At 49.8% G+C, this 14197-nt stretch overlaps 1 protein-coding gene across 1 annotated transcript in view; it reads left to right on the forward strand.

The window, feature by feature from the left end:
* The window catches only part of CACNA1I (calcium voltage-gated channel subunit alpha1 I), a 151904-nt gene that overhangs the window by 35360 nt on the left and 102347 nt on the right, over window positions 1-14197 (forward strand). Inside the window, exon 3 of the mRNA XM_069102856.1 lies at window positions 880-977. Within this exon, the coding sequence (XP_068958957.1) occupies window positions 880-977 (98 nt within the window). The remainder of the gene's footprint in view (window positions 1-879; window positions 978-14197) is intronic.

A 14197-nucleotide genomic window follows, 5' to 3' on the forward strand; every position in this document is an offset into this window, starting at 1 on the left:
CCTGTTCATTTCTGTGTACTTGACTCCCTACCCCTCCTTTCCCCACTCCGTCATCAGACCCTAAGGTTCTGGAGGAAGGCTTCACTTCGTCTCTGTTGTGTTCTGTCCGATGCCAGAGCAGTTCCTTATGCTTTGGGGGATGGGGTTGCAGATCTGGGATTTCACCAGTATAAGGAACTCCCTGTGTGGAAATGCCTTCAACCACTGCAGGTTCATACCTGTCTGTTATCTATTGTTTTATAGTTAGTTACCTGGGGTCCTGAGAGGTTAAACTACCTGTCTACAATATGTCAGGACTTGAACCAGCCTTATGGAGTTGGAGGCCAGCCCTCTGACCACTGTCCATTCTGCCTCTATACTATATACAACGAGCCACGTCTCGTCATTACAGTAGCAGACTCTAGTGGGCGGCTAGGCCTGGTGTGTAAAGATTGAACCTGGAGTCAGCAAAACCTGAGCTCAACACTCGCCTTCAACAAATTACTGTGATCCTAGAGCAAATCACTTAACCACCTGCCTCAATTTCTTCATCTATAAAATGGGGATAATAGCAATTCCTACCTTGAAGGGCTGTTGTGAGGATGGAATAAATAATCTTTGTAAAGCATTTTGCAAGCCTTACAGCATAATGTAAGTGCTAGCTATGATGCTAGAATGTGATGGGAGTCAGGAGACCTGGGTTTTAGTCCTGGCTGAACTCTGAACCATTTGTGTGACCTTGAAGCAGTCATTTTCCATTCTAGCCTTTCATTTCTTTATCTTTAGTATGGTTGTGGCTGGTCTGGTCTAGGCCATATCTGAGGCCCTTTTCCAGTGGCCAAACCCCATCCTCCCCCCTTGCTCTCTGTCCTTACTCTCTCTTTCCATATTTCCCTGCAGGATGGTGGAATATTCTCTGGACCTTCAGAACATCAACCTTTCGGCCATCCGCACGGTCCGAGTCCTGAGGCCCCTCAAAGCCATCAATAGAGTGCCCAGTAAGTTACTCCCACTCTGACTCTCACTTTTCCTGACTCAGCTTTATGAAGGAATGATTGGCAGAAATTAGCCCTTCTCAATCTGGGGTATAGTAAACTCACATTCTGTGCTGTGTGCAGCTAGGGAGCTCAACAGCCTGCTTAACGCTATTGGCATTGCTGCTGGGCTGGGTCACTCAAATCACTTGAATGAATGGTCTCTGGAAACTGCTGGTCATTGAAGGTCAGAGCTGGAAGGTACAACCCCAAAAGACTTTAGGAGAAACACACTTTTAAAAAGCACCGTCTGTGTGTGTAGGATCATGTTAAGAGTGGTAACTGCAACATGTTAGCATAACATTAAGATTTAGTGTTGGAAGAGATATGTGAGGTCCAGCCTCCAGTTTTACAGGAGAGGAAACAGAGGCTCTGGACAAGGGACAACAGTCTGGCTATGAAGGGGGAGGGGACCTCCCAGTCCCACCCTTCCACCCCACCCCTCCTCCTCCATGCCTGATGCCTGAGCTCAGCTGGGAAGAGCCACCCATTCTCAGGGACATATCATTCCGTCCACTTTTCTCCTGCCCTTCCCTTACTATGCCGATGGAGAATTGAAGCCCAGATAGGGTTTGTGAGTTGCCTAAGGTCACACAGCATCAAGGCCCAGGAGGCACTAATTTGGTCCAAGAAGGGAGAGCATTTCTGTCCTGGGAGAGGGGAAGAACAACTCCCCAGGGGGTAGAGATGTAGGCAGGGTGTTGTATGTGATGCCAGCCTCCCTGGACCGGAGAGGGCAGAAGGGGAGTAATGTGGGGAAAGGTGCGTGCAGGCCCATTCCTCCTGATATGTGGGTGACAAGCCCAGAAAGCAAGCTTGGAGCCTTAAGGCCTGAAGTGCCAAAGGGAAGGGATTGTGTTTGTTCAGAGGCGATAGTCATAGGTTAGGCCTGTGCTATAGGAATATCACCTTGGCGACTGGATCAGAGTTTCAGAGAGCTGGGAGGCAGGCAGAGAGGAGGCAGCTGTAGCAGGCTGGACAAGAGCCGAGGAGAGCCAGGACTCGGAGGCAGAGAGGAGGACAGACCAGGTGGACTCCTGCCAGCCCTTGCGGGCTGCGGCTCAGAAGGGTGCTGCGTCCTGGGAAAATGGCAGCAAGTGCATGTTACTTCACAAGACACAGAGAAGAGCTTTTCCCAAGTGAAGGCCTATGTTAGGTGTGGGGAGCCAAAGAGAAAACCCAAACCACCTGGGTCACAAGGACTTGTGATAGAGCCTGTGGAGAAGGGTAGTGTGTGACAGGACAAGGGGGCAGGCGGAGAGAACTCAGTCTCAGCTTGGATGATCAAGGAAGGCTTCATGACTGAGGCAGCCCTTGAGATTGGCCTTGAAGGATGAGAAAAGATGGGAGATGTGGAGGGAATATATTCTGTTGTTTAGTCTAAGTAGTCATGTCTGTTTGTGACCCCACTGGGGGTTTGTCTGGGCAAAGACACTGCAGTGGTTTGCCATTTCCTTCACCAACTCATTTTATAGATGAGAAGACTAAGGCAAATAAGGTCAAGTGACTTACCCAGGGTCACAAAGCCAGTAAGTATCTGAGGATGGATTTGAACTCAATGTGTTCTAGGCATTTGGAAAGGTAGAAAAGGGAAGGACAGTATCTGTTGGGGTCAAGAAGCCCACTTTGGGTGGAGTGTGTAGTATATGGAGGAGAGGTCATGGTTATAAATGTAGATGGGACACAGTCTGGGGAGAGCCTTGAATGCCAGGCCAGTATTTGACCCTAGAGGCAATCGAGAGCCATTATTTTTAGGGGGTTTTGGAGGAGTGTAATAGGGTCAGACCTCTGCATTAGGAAACTCCTGCATTGTTCAGGCCAGTGAGTGAAGAGAGGAAGGATGCTGGGAGGTGACCCATGCTGGAGAGGGCAGTGATTGGTAGGAATGAGGCTTTATTCCTAGGGAGAGGTAGGAAGGACTGTGGGTCAGTGGAACAAACTGCTGATTTTGGAGTCAGACTCAGGCTCAGATCTCTCTTCCCAACGTTTACTGTCCGTGACCCTGGGCAGCTCATGTTTACTTACCTGTCAAATGAGGCAGTGTGGTACAACGAAATGGTCACTGGCTATGGACTCAGAGGCCCTGAGTTCAGATTCTGTGCCTGAAGCTTTCATTTTCCTCCTTCACCTGCTCATAATGAAGGTGTGACAGAGAGCACTCACCTGTGCCTGTTTACCAAGGAGGAGTCCTTCTCGTTGGTGCTGAGGGGTATGGCGTGGGGCCTGTGTCCCTGGACTTGTAGCCTCTGCCCTGGATTCCTGGCCAGTAGTGACTGGCAGATGTGTCGGACTTCCCAGGAAGAGCCAAAGGCACTCTGGGGACCCTGTGAGTGGGGGGCCAGTCTGAGAGGGTCCAGGGCTGGGGCAGGGACTGGAAACCACACACAGACACATGTGGAGGGAGTGCTGGGTGTGGACTGAGCAGGGCAGGCCCTTCAGGATGCATGGACACACAGAGAGCACAAAGACCTAGGCACGGTGGCAAGATCCCCGGGTCGGAAGCCAGAGCCATGGGGTCGGATTCTCCACCTTGCACTGTCAGGCTGCCATCTCACCTCTTTGAGCCTCAGTTTCTCCATCTGTTAAGTGGGAGCAAAATAATCCTTGTACTGTCTACCTCAAAGGGTTGTTATGGGGTGTTAAAGAAATGGGATGGGATGGGATAGCCACTCCCAGACATACGAAAACAGACACAGCTGGCAGAACTAGGGTGGCAGAGACACGGCCAATCTCGAGTGGCAGCACCACCACCTCCTCGCCCCCGCAGACCCACACTTGCCTTTGGAGGAGCGAGGCTTCATCCTTCCATTCTCTGTGGTTCTCACCCTGCCCCCACGAGCCTTGGGCCCAGGGCTGCTCATCGTACTGGAAGCAGGTGGTTTAGGACTGAGCTGTAACAAGCATGGGGTGAATGGGGAGCCAATGGCCTGGACCTTCCTCTCAGTGACTGTGACCCTGGACCAGGCTTGGAGCTGCCTCTCCCAGGCTGCATCTTCCCTCAACCCCTGCAGAGGTGAGGATGAGATTCACAGGCCTGTGGCAGAGGAAGAAACTAAGGCAGTCTGGGAAGGGAAGCAACCCATCCAAGGTCACATGGATTGTGTTGAGGCAGGATTCAAACCCAGACTTTCTAACTACAATCAGTACAGCATGAGAGTTCTGGTGAAAAGACTTCCCATTACATCTCTGCTGTGGAGTGTTGGGTTCGGGCTCTTGCTCTGTGACCTTGGGCTAGTCACTTCCCTTCCTCTGACCTCACTTTCCTCCTCTGTCAATGAGGGCATCAGACTTGATAATTGTTCTGGTCCCTCTGAGCTCTAGGATTCTGGACCCTGGTGGCTGCCAGTAATCCCTCTGGTTGTTAATCCAGTCATTTAAGTATGAAAGGCACTTTGGGGCTCTTTAATAAGAAACTAGGACATTTATTGCAAGAGGCCAGAAGCAGAATAATCCATCTCTCTCCCCCAGCCTGTTCTTCCTAAATTCCTTCTCCCTGGAATGGCTCCCACTCCAAAAGCCTTGGGGGAGGCCAGAGGGCAGCCCAAGACAGTAGGAATGTCACCAGGGGCCACCATGAAAGGGTCTCTCATCCTCCTATCTCATTGGATCAAAGGTGGTGCAGGCCTGGAGGGACATAAGAACATAAAATATTAGGCTATGGAATGTCAGAACTGGGAGGGGCTTGAGAACAGGGGATGTCAGAGCTGGGAGGGGCCTTAGAACAGGGGATGTCAGAGCTGGGAGGGGCCTGAGAACAGGGGATGTCAGAGCTGGGAGGGGCCTGAGAACAGGGGATGTCAGAGCTGGGAGGGGCCTGAGAACAGGGGATGTCAGAGCTGGGAGGAATCTCAAAATTATAAAGTCCAACCCTCTCATTTTAAAAATGGAGAAACTGAGGTCTAGGGAGGGCATTGACTTATCCAGTCTCCTGCAGCAAATATGTGATAATTCAGGACCGAACTCAGGTTTTCTGGGCCCCAAACCCCTCCTGCCTCCATCGTGCTCCTTCGCCAGACTCTGTTCACCCCATTGGCTCCCCAGAAGGAGTTTTGGAGGGGAATAGCAGAACAGCACACCTTTCTCTACCACTTTGTGCTTTCCTTCTCCTGACCCTGTGCTCGTATGATTGTCTCATTTCACAGGTAAGAAAACAGGCTCAGGGCGGGAGAGCAACTTCTCCAGGGTCCCAGGGCTAGGACTTGGCTGAGCCTAAACCCAAAGCCAGGTCCTTTTGACTTCTGGCATCCATTTCAGCAGGTCCACAGCATTTCCCAGACCCCTAGGGAGTGACATTTCCTCGGTGCTGTTCGCTCTTGGACCAGTTCTCAGAATACCCGAGTAGAAGGGAACCCGGGGTTACACAGCCCGACCTCCTCACTTGAAAGAGAAGGAGATGAAACGGTTTACCAAAGGCCGTGGAAGCAGAATTTGAACCCAGGGGCTCTGAGTCGCTGCTTCTGCAGATCACACGGGTGAACGTCAAAGCCAGCCCCGGGAGCCGGGAGCTGGGCCTTGGGACCCGCAGCCTCTCTGTTGCCTTTGATGCCGCACTCTCCCTTTTGTGAGCACACTCTACAGAGGTGCTCTGTGTACCTTCACTACATGCCTGACCCAGAATTCGTGTGCTGGGGTGGCTGTGGTGGGTAATTGCCAGATAAATGAAACTGACTTAAAATACGATGGTGGCCCCAGAGAGAGAAATGCCTTCATGGCTGAGCCCTAGGGCCCTTGGAGGCCCTCCTCATGCCTCGCCAGGGTCTCCTCTTTGCCTCCTGAGCAGGGGGCAGCCAGCTCGGACAGACCGCCAGGGTCCTCCTCTGCTCTCCTTCCCCCCACGTTCTTACCCACTATGCCAGGCACCGTTTGCACTGTTGATTTCTGCCCACGATTTACTACATTAGAGTCAGTCCCAGAAATCAGTGGGGATCAGGAAGCAAACATCTCGGTATTATCGCTTGACCCTCGGAGAAAGAAGGACACTATTAAAAAGCTAAATATACACTGAAAAGTCCACTATTAGGAATGGTTCTTCAAAGCAGTATTTACCCGGCAGTGATCTAATTTCCAGAGTTTGTCCTCTTGGAAAAGATAACCTTCAGATTATGCGACCCTCCTTCCTCCCTACCTGTCTCTTCCCTCTTAGAAACTCACCACAGAAATTCAATCAACCAACCAACCAACAAGCATTGATTAGGCACCTATGGTATGCCAGGTTCTGTGGTCAGCATTGGGTTGAACACACAGAAATTTATAGCTGACCTGCATCAATTAAGCACCTAGGTGTGCCAGGTTTTTGATAAGCATTGGGGTTGGAGAGACAAAGATTTATAGCTGACCTGAGGGGTCATCTAGTCCAGTCTGCCCCCTCATTTTTCAGATGAGGAAATCAAGATAGAAAGGTTAAGTTGCTTGCCTGAGGTCATGCCTCTAATAAATGATGAAGTCTGGATTTGAACTCAGGTCCTCTGACTCCCTGTACAGAGGTCTCTCCAATGTATCACACTCTTTCATTGCAGGAAGTTAGTCTTCAATGGATCCTGGGGCCTAGAGAGTTAGACAGCTCTTCACTGAGCTTCATCAAGGTAGAACTTCTTGGAATATCTTTTTTCATTCTAGTTCAGTGGAGTCAGATCTACAGTAATGGAAAGTATCTGTCCTCTGACCTGGGGACCAGACGTCTACCTGCCTGGACTCCTGGGCTAGTAGGTGAGGGACTAGGAAGAATCTTACCAGCTTGCATGCCCCATGCTCTGTCCTCAAATATTGCCCCAAGAACTGGGGTATGGCAGAACGGCTGTAGGAGACTTGGCCTGGGAGCTGGAAAGTGCCTTCCAGGTCATCTAGCCTGAAACCCAGAGTACCTCACAGAGAGTGAGCAGAATCTGAATTCACTTCTGGCTACTTGGCTGCTTGGTTCTTAATCCTGGCACTGCTGCCAATTTGCTGTGACTTTGGGCAATCACTTTCCCCTCTGAGCCTTGGTTTCCTTCCCTGTAAAATGAGGGATTTAGACTAGATGGTCCCAAAGGTCCCCAGCAGCTACAAACAGCAGTGATTTGAGGCCTCAGTCACCATCCTGGAAGAAAGACCAAATCATTAAAGAAATTCTGCAGTGCAGACTCTGCCCCTCCTGCTGTTTATTTGGGCCAGCATCACCAGAGTCCCAGCAGGCTTGGGGAGAGTAGGCCAGGTTACCCTCAAGCAAGTTTTTCCACCTCCCCTCCTGTCTCTCTCCTCTTAACATCTCTCTTCCTTTCCCTTCCCCTTTCCCTCTTCCCTCCTCTCCTCTCTGGGGCTTTAGAAAAGGTCATGAATGGATAATAACAGGACTTGGTCATTTACAAAGCACTTTAAAGATGACCCAGGATCCCCACCCATTACCTCTAGTGATCTCCACAATCTTCACAGGATCCCCAGTGAAGGGGGAGGGGTAACCTTTGAAGCCTTCACTCCCTGTAATTTCCTATTCTGAGGACAGGCTTCCAAATCAGAACTTAGGCTCAGAGGACCATAAGGTGAGAGATGGAGCGAAAGACCATCTAGACCAATTGTCCAGCCTGTTTGTGTTATGGATTAGGAAACTGAGACCCAGAGTCCGACAGGGAACTCGTACTCCCCTTTCCCCAGCTCCAGCTTCCATGCTCTGAATAAAACTGTGCTGCCTCTCCCTCCCGGCCTCTTTCCCCTCCTGAGCTGTCCCTTCAGCACCAGGTCATCCAGAAAGGCTTTAGTTGGCTGCTTTGCAGTTGATGGTCGACCTGGTGCTGAAGGACAGCTCATCTCTCCAAGATGGTGGCACGTCGGATCCAGTGCAGGCCTTCTCCATGCCCTCTCCTGAGCCAACATAAGAAGGTTTCAGACTGGCAATGGACCAGTGGTGTTGAGGTCCACAGATACCCTGGAAATTCCCAGGCAACAGTAGATGGGACAAAACCCAGGGTGGTGAGGCATCATGGCAGAGCAGCAAGAGCACTTGGGAGCTCATACCTCACCTCAGCTACTCACTCTCCAGGTGACCCTGGGCAAGCAAGTGACCCCTTTAGCCCTCACTTGGAGGGGGTGGCCTAATTGTCCTTTTGCTAGATTTATGCCCACCAGCCAACAAAGAATGCTTCTTGTAACTAAACTGTGTCCAGAGCACATACTGGAGGAGATGAAAAGTTTATGAGACACAGTACTTGCCCTCCTCCCCCTATCTAGTAGGGGGAATAAGACACATCCAACAATAACTGTGATACCTAAATATTATGTGGCAGGTACCTTAGAGAGATGTGAAAGCAAGAGCCATGGAAAGTAGAAAGGCACAGAGAAGGATGCGGGGGAGAATCAAGGAGGGAGGGGAAGGTGCTGGAGTTGTACCTAAAGACGGGCAGAATTCATCAGGCTAAGGAGGGAGGGAGGAAGGGCATTCATAGAAGCAGCATGTGGAAGGTCTTCCTGGGTCTCATCACTACCTCATGAGTAATAGGTTGGGCAGGGGTTGGGAGGAGAATACCATCTGGGGTCTAGGTATATTTAAGTGGGGGAATCTTCCTAAGTATTTCAGTGTGGTTATGGCTCCACCTGAGGACCCCCCAGATCCCTGACCACCTCCCCAAACCATCAATACTGTCAATGTCACAACAAAACAGCTGTTTGGGGGGTCCAAAGCCCTAGCCTCCCTCTAATCCTTATAAGTTGGAAGGTCTTAAGTAGAGAAGGAATGAGGGATGGTTGATAGAGAGGAAGAGAGGGCAGAGCTTTCTAGGCTCAGCCTATCCTTGCTTCTGCCTCTCACCAGCAGTTTAGACCAATGATGCCATGTTGCCTCCTTATGATCCCTTCTGAGCCCACCTGGTTTTCCTCCTCCTCCCCCACTCTGCCGTCCTAACTCTCCCGGTGTGAGAAAACACCACGTTGCCAGCTGGAGCTCTGGGATCTCTTCCCGTCAACGCCTTTGAAATCTCTTCCACAGCTAGGCATGGCTATCTCTTCACACTTTCTGTGGATTTTTCTTATTTATACCAGTTTGTTAAGATTCATTGACTCCCAGACTCCCAGGATGTCAGGGCTTGGACATCCTCTGGTCCATTCCTCTCATTCTCTGAGCATGAGAGCTGGTGCCCAGGAAGAAGGGACTCAGCTAGTAAGAGGGAGAGCCCAGGGTCTGATCCCAGATTTTTGGTGTTGAATCTAGCCAACTTTCCACCGTATTTCACTACCTATTATAATTCCTGCAGAAGGGATTCAAGACGACCCTTGGTTTCCTTCTGCTCCAACCAACAATGGCCCTTCAGGGGCTCTGAGAAGAAAAGATTCTACCTCCTTCCCTCCCAACATCCCCCCTCTTATCTTTGAGGACAGCCATCTATGCCCCCTAAAGAGCCCCATAAAACTCCCCTTTCTCCACTTCTGTCCCTTAGCTGTTTCTCTATGGCCTTTTATATACATAATTTTAAATGTAGGACCAAGACAGCATAAAAATTCCAGGCAAAAGACCTGGATTCTAACTCCTTTCCTCCACCAAATGACTGTGTGTCCTTGGACAAATCACTCAACTATTTCAGGCCTCAGTTTCCTTATCTGTAACTCATATTGTTATGTTGGAGGTCCACAGGAGGAGTTTGGGATCATTGGTAATGGGGAGTCATGTTTGGCACAGTGGTCTTTCAGAAGTCATAACCTCTTTACACTTTTCTCAGAAGGGGAAGGGAGTGACTTGAACCCTGTGAGGCCAGTGGGTTCTGCTGTACCCTCCAGAGGCAGTTTTTCCATCTTCCTCTCTAGCCAAGGTTAGGGTTACTTTCAGAAGGTCATTCAATCAGAACACAACAAAGGAATGATCTCATTGTCCTCTACTCTGTCATGAGATAAGATCGTGGGAATCATAGATTTAGAGTTAAGAGGCCTTAGTCCAAACCCTTTGTTGACAGAGGGGGAAGCATAGACATAGCATGGGAATCATAGATTTAGAGTTAAGAAGCCTTAGTCCAAACCCTTTGTTGACAGAGGGGGAAGCATACTAGCAAGGTAGGTGAAGAACCTTGTGATCAGGGACCCTATGAAGAAACAGGAAGACTCAGAGGGGGGACATGATAGTTGTTTCCATGTATTTTGAGGGCTGTTATATGGAGGAAGGATTAACTTCTGCCCCAAACACCGGGTAAAAGTTTCAGAGAGGCAGATTTCAGATGGACACAAGGCCGCTAATCAAACTACCACACAGTGGAATGGGCTACCTCTAGAGGTAATGGGTTCTCCATCACTGGAGGTATTCAAGTAGAAGCTAGGTAGCCATGTGTCAGGGATGTTACGGATGGGATTCCTGTGCAAGTTTGCACTGGACAAGATGGCTCTTCCATTCGGACTTGTGATTTTGAGAATCTGTGGCTGGGAAGAGGGTGAGAGAGGAGATGAAGCCAGAGGCTGAATAGCAAGCAGCAGGGGAGGGATGGCTGAGGGGCTGCTGGTGTCTTCGTCCCACAGTGCCTTTGGATCTTCTCCCCCCACCCTCACCCCCAGGCTCACCCTATTAGAGAAGCTGCCCTTCCTAATGAGTGAGAATGGCTCAATCACCCCCAGAAGAGTTTTCCTAAATGAGACATTAGCCAAGAGGAAGAAAGGGGAGGGTGAGAGAAGGGGGAGGGAATGGAGCTAAAATGGAATGGAACCCATGGCACTGGGGCTTCATCTTTCTGGAAGAGATTCAGCATTGGGAAGGAGGGAGGAGAGTGTTGAGGGAAAACATCTGGCCCCAGCATCTGGTTCAGTACCAAGGACAGGGATAGAGACAGAACAGCTGCACAAAGTAGGGAGAGAGGTGGGGCTATGGGGAGTTGTGTCGTGCATGGAATATTGGGTTTGGAGCTGGAGGACCTGCCTTCAATACCCACAAAGAGCATCAAGTTCCCTCTTGCCCCTTTTTGGACCCTACAAATGAGGATATGGAAGTTTCTGGTATGGTGCACAGCAGGGAGATGAGGGAACATTAGCCAGGAGAGGGGGCAGTCTGGAATGGAGCCTGGGGGTCTCAGGGTGGCCTCCCCCAACTCAGTGACTTTGGGGGGTGTAGCAGCAAGCACCCTTGCAAGGGTCCTCAGGGTGGTTGCTCACACAAGTTCTTGGATCTGCTTTGTTAAAGGAAAGCAACTCAAAATGGGTTAACAAGCTTACTTTAATCAGTCAGACATATATCGTTTACCTTGTTCAGGGGAAAAAGGTCAGCACCCCAAACTTCAGAATATACAGGCAGAATTATCAAGACAGAAACAGATCAAGTAGACAGCTTTCCAAACTGTCCAGCCATTACATCCATACCCAATCAACATCTGGGTTTCCACATCTGGGTTTTTCAAAGCCGGGGGACTCTCAACAACGGCTTCCCAGAATTCAGATCAAATCACAGAACACTTCTCAAAGTGAGTCCCAAAACAAAGCTACACATCAGGGCTTATATAGCCTTCTCCTGGCTCAGATAATGTAACAACCTTATTGACTCACTGGCCAATCAAGAAGTATCTACTGAAAAACAAGCCTCCCTCCCCAGACTTCAGGTGCATTTTAGCCTAGGGGCAGGGAAGATCTTCCAAATTTGCATTCCCATTACAGGGGGATATCATCTCAGTAACTAGAATGAGGGGACAATGCTGTAATAGACCACTCTGATGAACACCCCAGGTTTGTGGTTGTAATGGGGTGGAATGTGGTTGGGAGGTCCCAGCAGATGAAGGGGCCAGTGAACTCCTGATAACAATCATAAAATTATTGATTGACAATTGGGAAGGAACTTAAAGGTCACATAGTCTAACTCTCGCTCTGCAGAGAGGCAGATTTTCCAGAGGACCTGGAAAGACAAAGTGACTTTCCCAAGGTTGAATACATAGTGACAAAATGAGAATTTGCTTCAGGTCCTGTGGCCCCAAATTCATCATTCTCTCTGTGGCCCCACACTGCCTTGCATGATCCGAATCTGGGCAGTTATGCCAAATTTTAGATGTTTCAAGGTCATTTCACATCCATCAACAAGCAAGTTGGTCCTATTGAGGACCAAGTGTGTAGTGAGGGCAGAATGGTTCCTTGGCAGAAGCTCTGCACCTGGATACAGAGGATCTGGGTTCCAATTCTGGCTGTACGATATTGGGAGAGTCTCTTCACCCTTCTGGATCTCATTTTCCTTTTACAGAAAATGAGGGGTTGGGATTCAGTGACCTGCACAGTCACTTTCAGCTCTAGGCTCTGAAAGCTGCCCTGGGGTCATAGGCTCTGGGACATGAAGGGAACGTGGAGATTATTTGCTTCCCTTTTGGGGGATGTGGGTGGAACTGGGGATGTTTATTCAGTCTCAGAAAGAGATGTCTTTGTGGGGACCTCATCCCTGTCTTCAGAAATCTGAAGGACTGTCATGAGGAAAAGGAAATAGATTTGTGTGTGTCTCCAGAAACAGGACCAGTGGGTGGGAGTTACAGGAAGGCAGACTGGAGCTGAGCTGTCTAACAATAGAACAGGCTGCCTCTGGAAGACCCAGTGAGCTCCCTGTCACTTGGAGGTGTCTGAGCCCTGGCTGGCCGACCATCATTCAGGAACCCCAAGGAGGGCTCCCTACAGGGCTGGGGACGGAGTGGGGGGAAGGTGATCTCCAGGGGCTCTTCTGGATTCTCCAATTCTAATTTGGCATCATTAGGAACTAGGGCTGGGGTTATTACCCCCTTCAGTGAGGTAATTGAAGCCCAGAGATGTTAAGACCCATCCAAGACCACACAGCTAGGAGGAATGGCAATCTAGCATCCAGCCCACATTTTATGACTCCTCTATGCACACTTTGTCCTTTCCTTCCCATCCTCTCCTCTCTCGCCTTTTCTCCCTCTTTCTCTCTTCCTTCCTTTCTTCCCTCCCTATTTCTCTCTTTCCCTCCCTCTCACTCTCCCTCCCCCCTCTCTCTTTCCCTCTCCTTCTGCCTCTTCATCATTCCCTCTCTCCCCCACCTCTCTTCTTCCTGGTTTCCCTTCTTCCTCTCTCCTTTCTCTCCCTCCTTCTCCCTACCACCCTTCTGCCTACCAGCTGTGGCAATCCGACAACTTTGATGTGTGTGTGTGAGAGAGTTCAGACAGACATGAAAAAAAACGTCCTGAAATTTGGGGTAATTGCACACTAGATAGGGGACTGTGGCTGAACTAGGTCAAAGGTCAGTGAAATGCACTAACCATTTGCCAGGAGGCAGCTAGGTGCTGTGGAAAAAGCACTGAATTTGGGACCAGTGGACCTGGGTTCTGATCCTAACTACTTTTACTGCTACGCGACTTTGGTCCAAGTCACTTCCCTTCCCCTGTATAAGACATGGGAGTTGATCACACCTTCTAAGGCCCCTTCTCATGTGGTTTGGTATTGCTGGGAATCCCAAAATGTAAGGGTACAGGGTGAGTCTGCCTAGAAAGAATTCAAGCACTCAAGCCTTCTTTCAGTCAGAGCAGCAAGTTTTATTGTGATGCCAATAGGAGCTGGTGAGATTCCTAGTGAATCTGCACCTTAATGGGGGTGAAAATGATACTTTTATACAAAAAAGGGGAAAGGGTCAGTGACCAGATCTTGGTGGGATTAAGGAGTGGTAAATAGCCTGGGGCCAGCCAGGTGAAAGTGAAAATATCTGCATGGAATTAAGGAGTATCAAGTAAAATGATTTAATAATCAAGGTGGGCTGGGCAGCTGAGAATGGATGGGAAAGTTCAGGGACTGGCTTACTTCTAGAGACATAGTCTTTTCCTTTCGGGTCCCAGGTCCATAACCCCATTACTTCCACCCCAAATCTATGATCAGAAGACTCCATTAAGCACTTGTGAAACATAAAGGCCTGGGTTGGGCCCTGAGAATATAGGGGTGGGCAGGCCTCACCCCAGCTCTCCAGGGGTTTACAATCCAAAGGAATGAAGGGAGGTGCCTTCAGCTTCCAATTCTTCTGGGACTCCTCTGAAGGAAAGGCTGGACAGACCCTTTGAGGGTGGTCTTTCTGGGTCCTTCTCTTTTTCTGGGCAGTGTGTGTGTGTGTGTGTGTGTGTGTGTGTGTGTGTGTGTGTGTGTGTGTATGGTCCTCTGCTAATCTAGAGCTAGGCTGAGGTGTCCACACTGTCTCCACGGATGGCCACTCAGTCCTGCCTGTGGCCAGCCTTCAGGAGACTGGCCCTTGGACTACACGCACACACATATAATCTGTC

Source organism: Petaurus breviceps, unplaced genomic scaffold, assembly GCF_028583685.1.
Source record: "Petaurus breviceps papuanus isolate PSGF00001 unplaced genomic scaffold, PetGlider_PUasm1.0 558, whole genome shotgun sequence".
NCBI classification, from domain to species: Eukaryota; Metazoa; Chordata; class Mammalia; order Diprotodontia; family Petauridae; genus Petaurus; species Petaurus breviceps.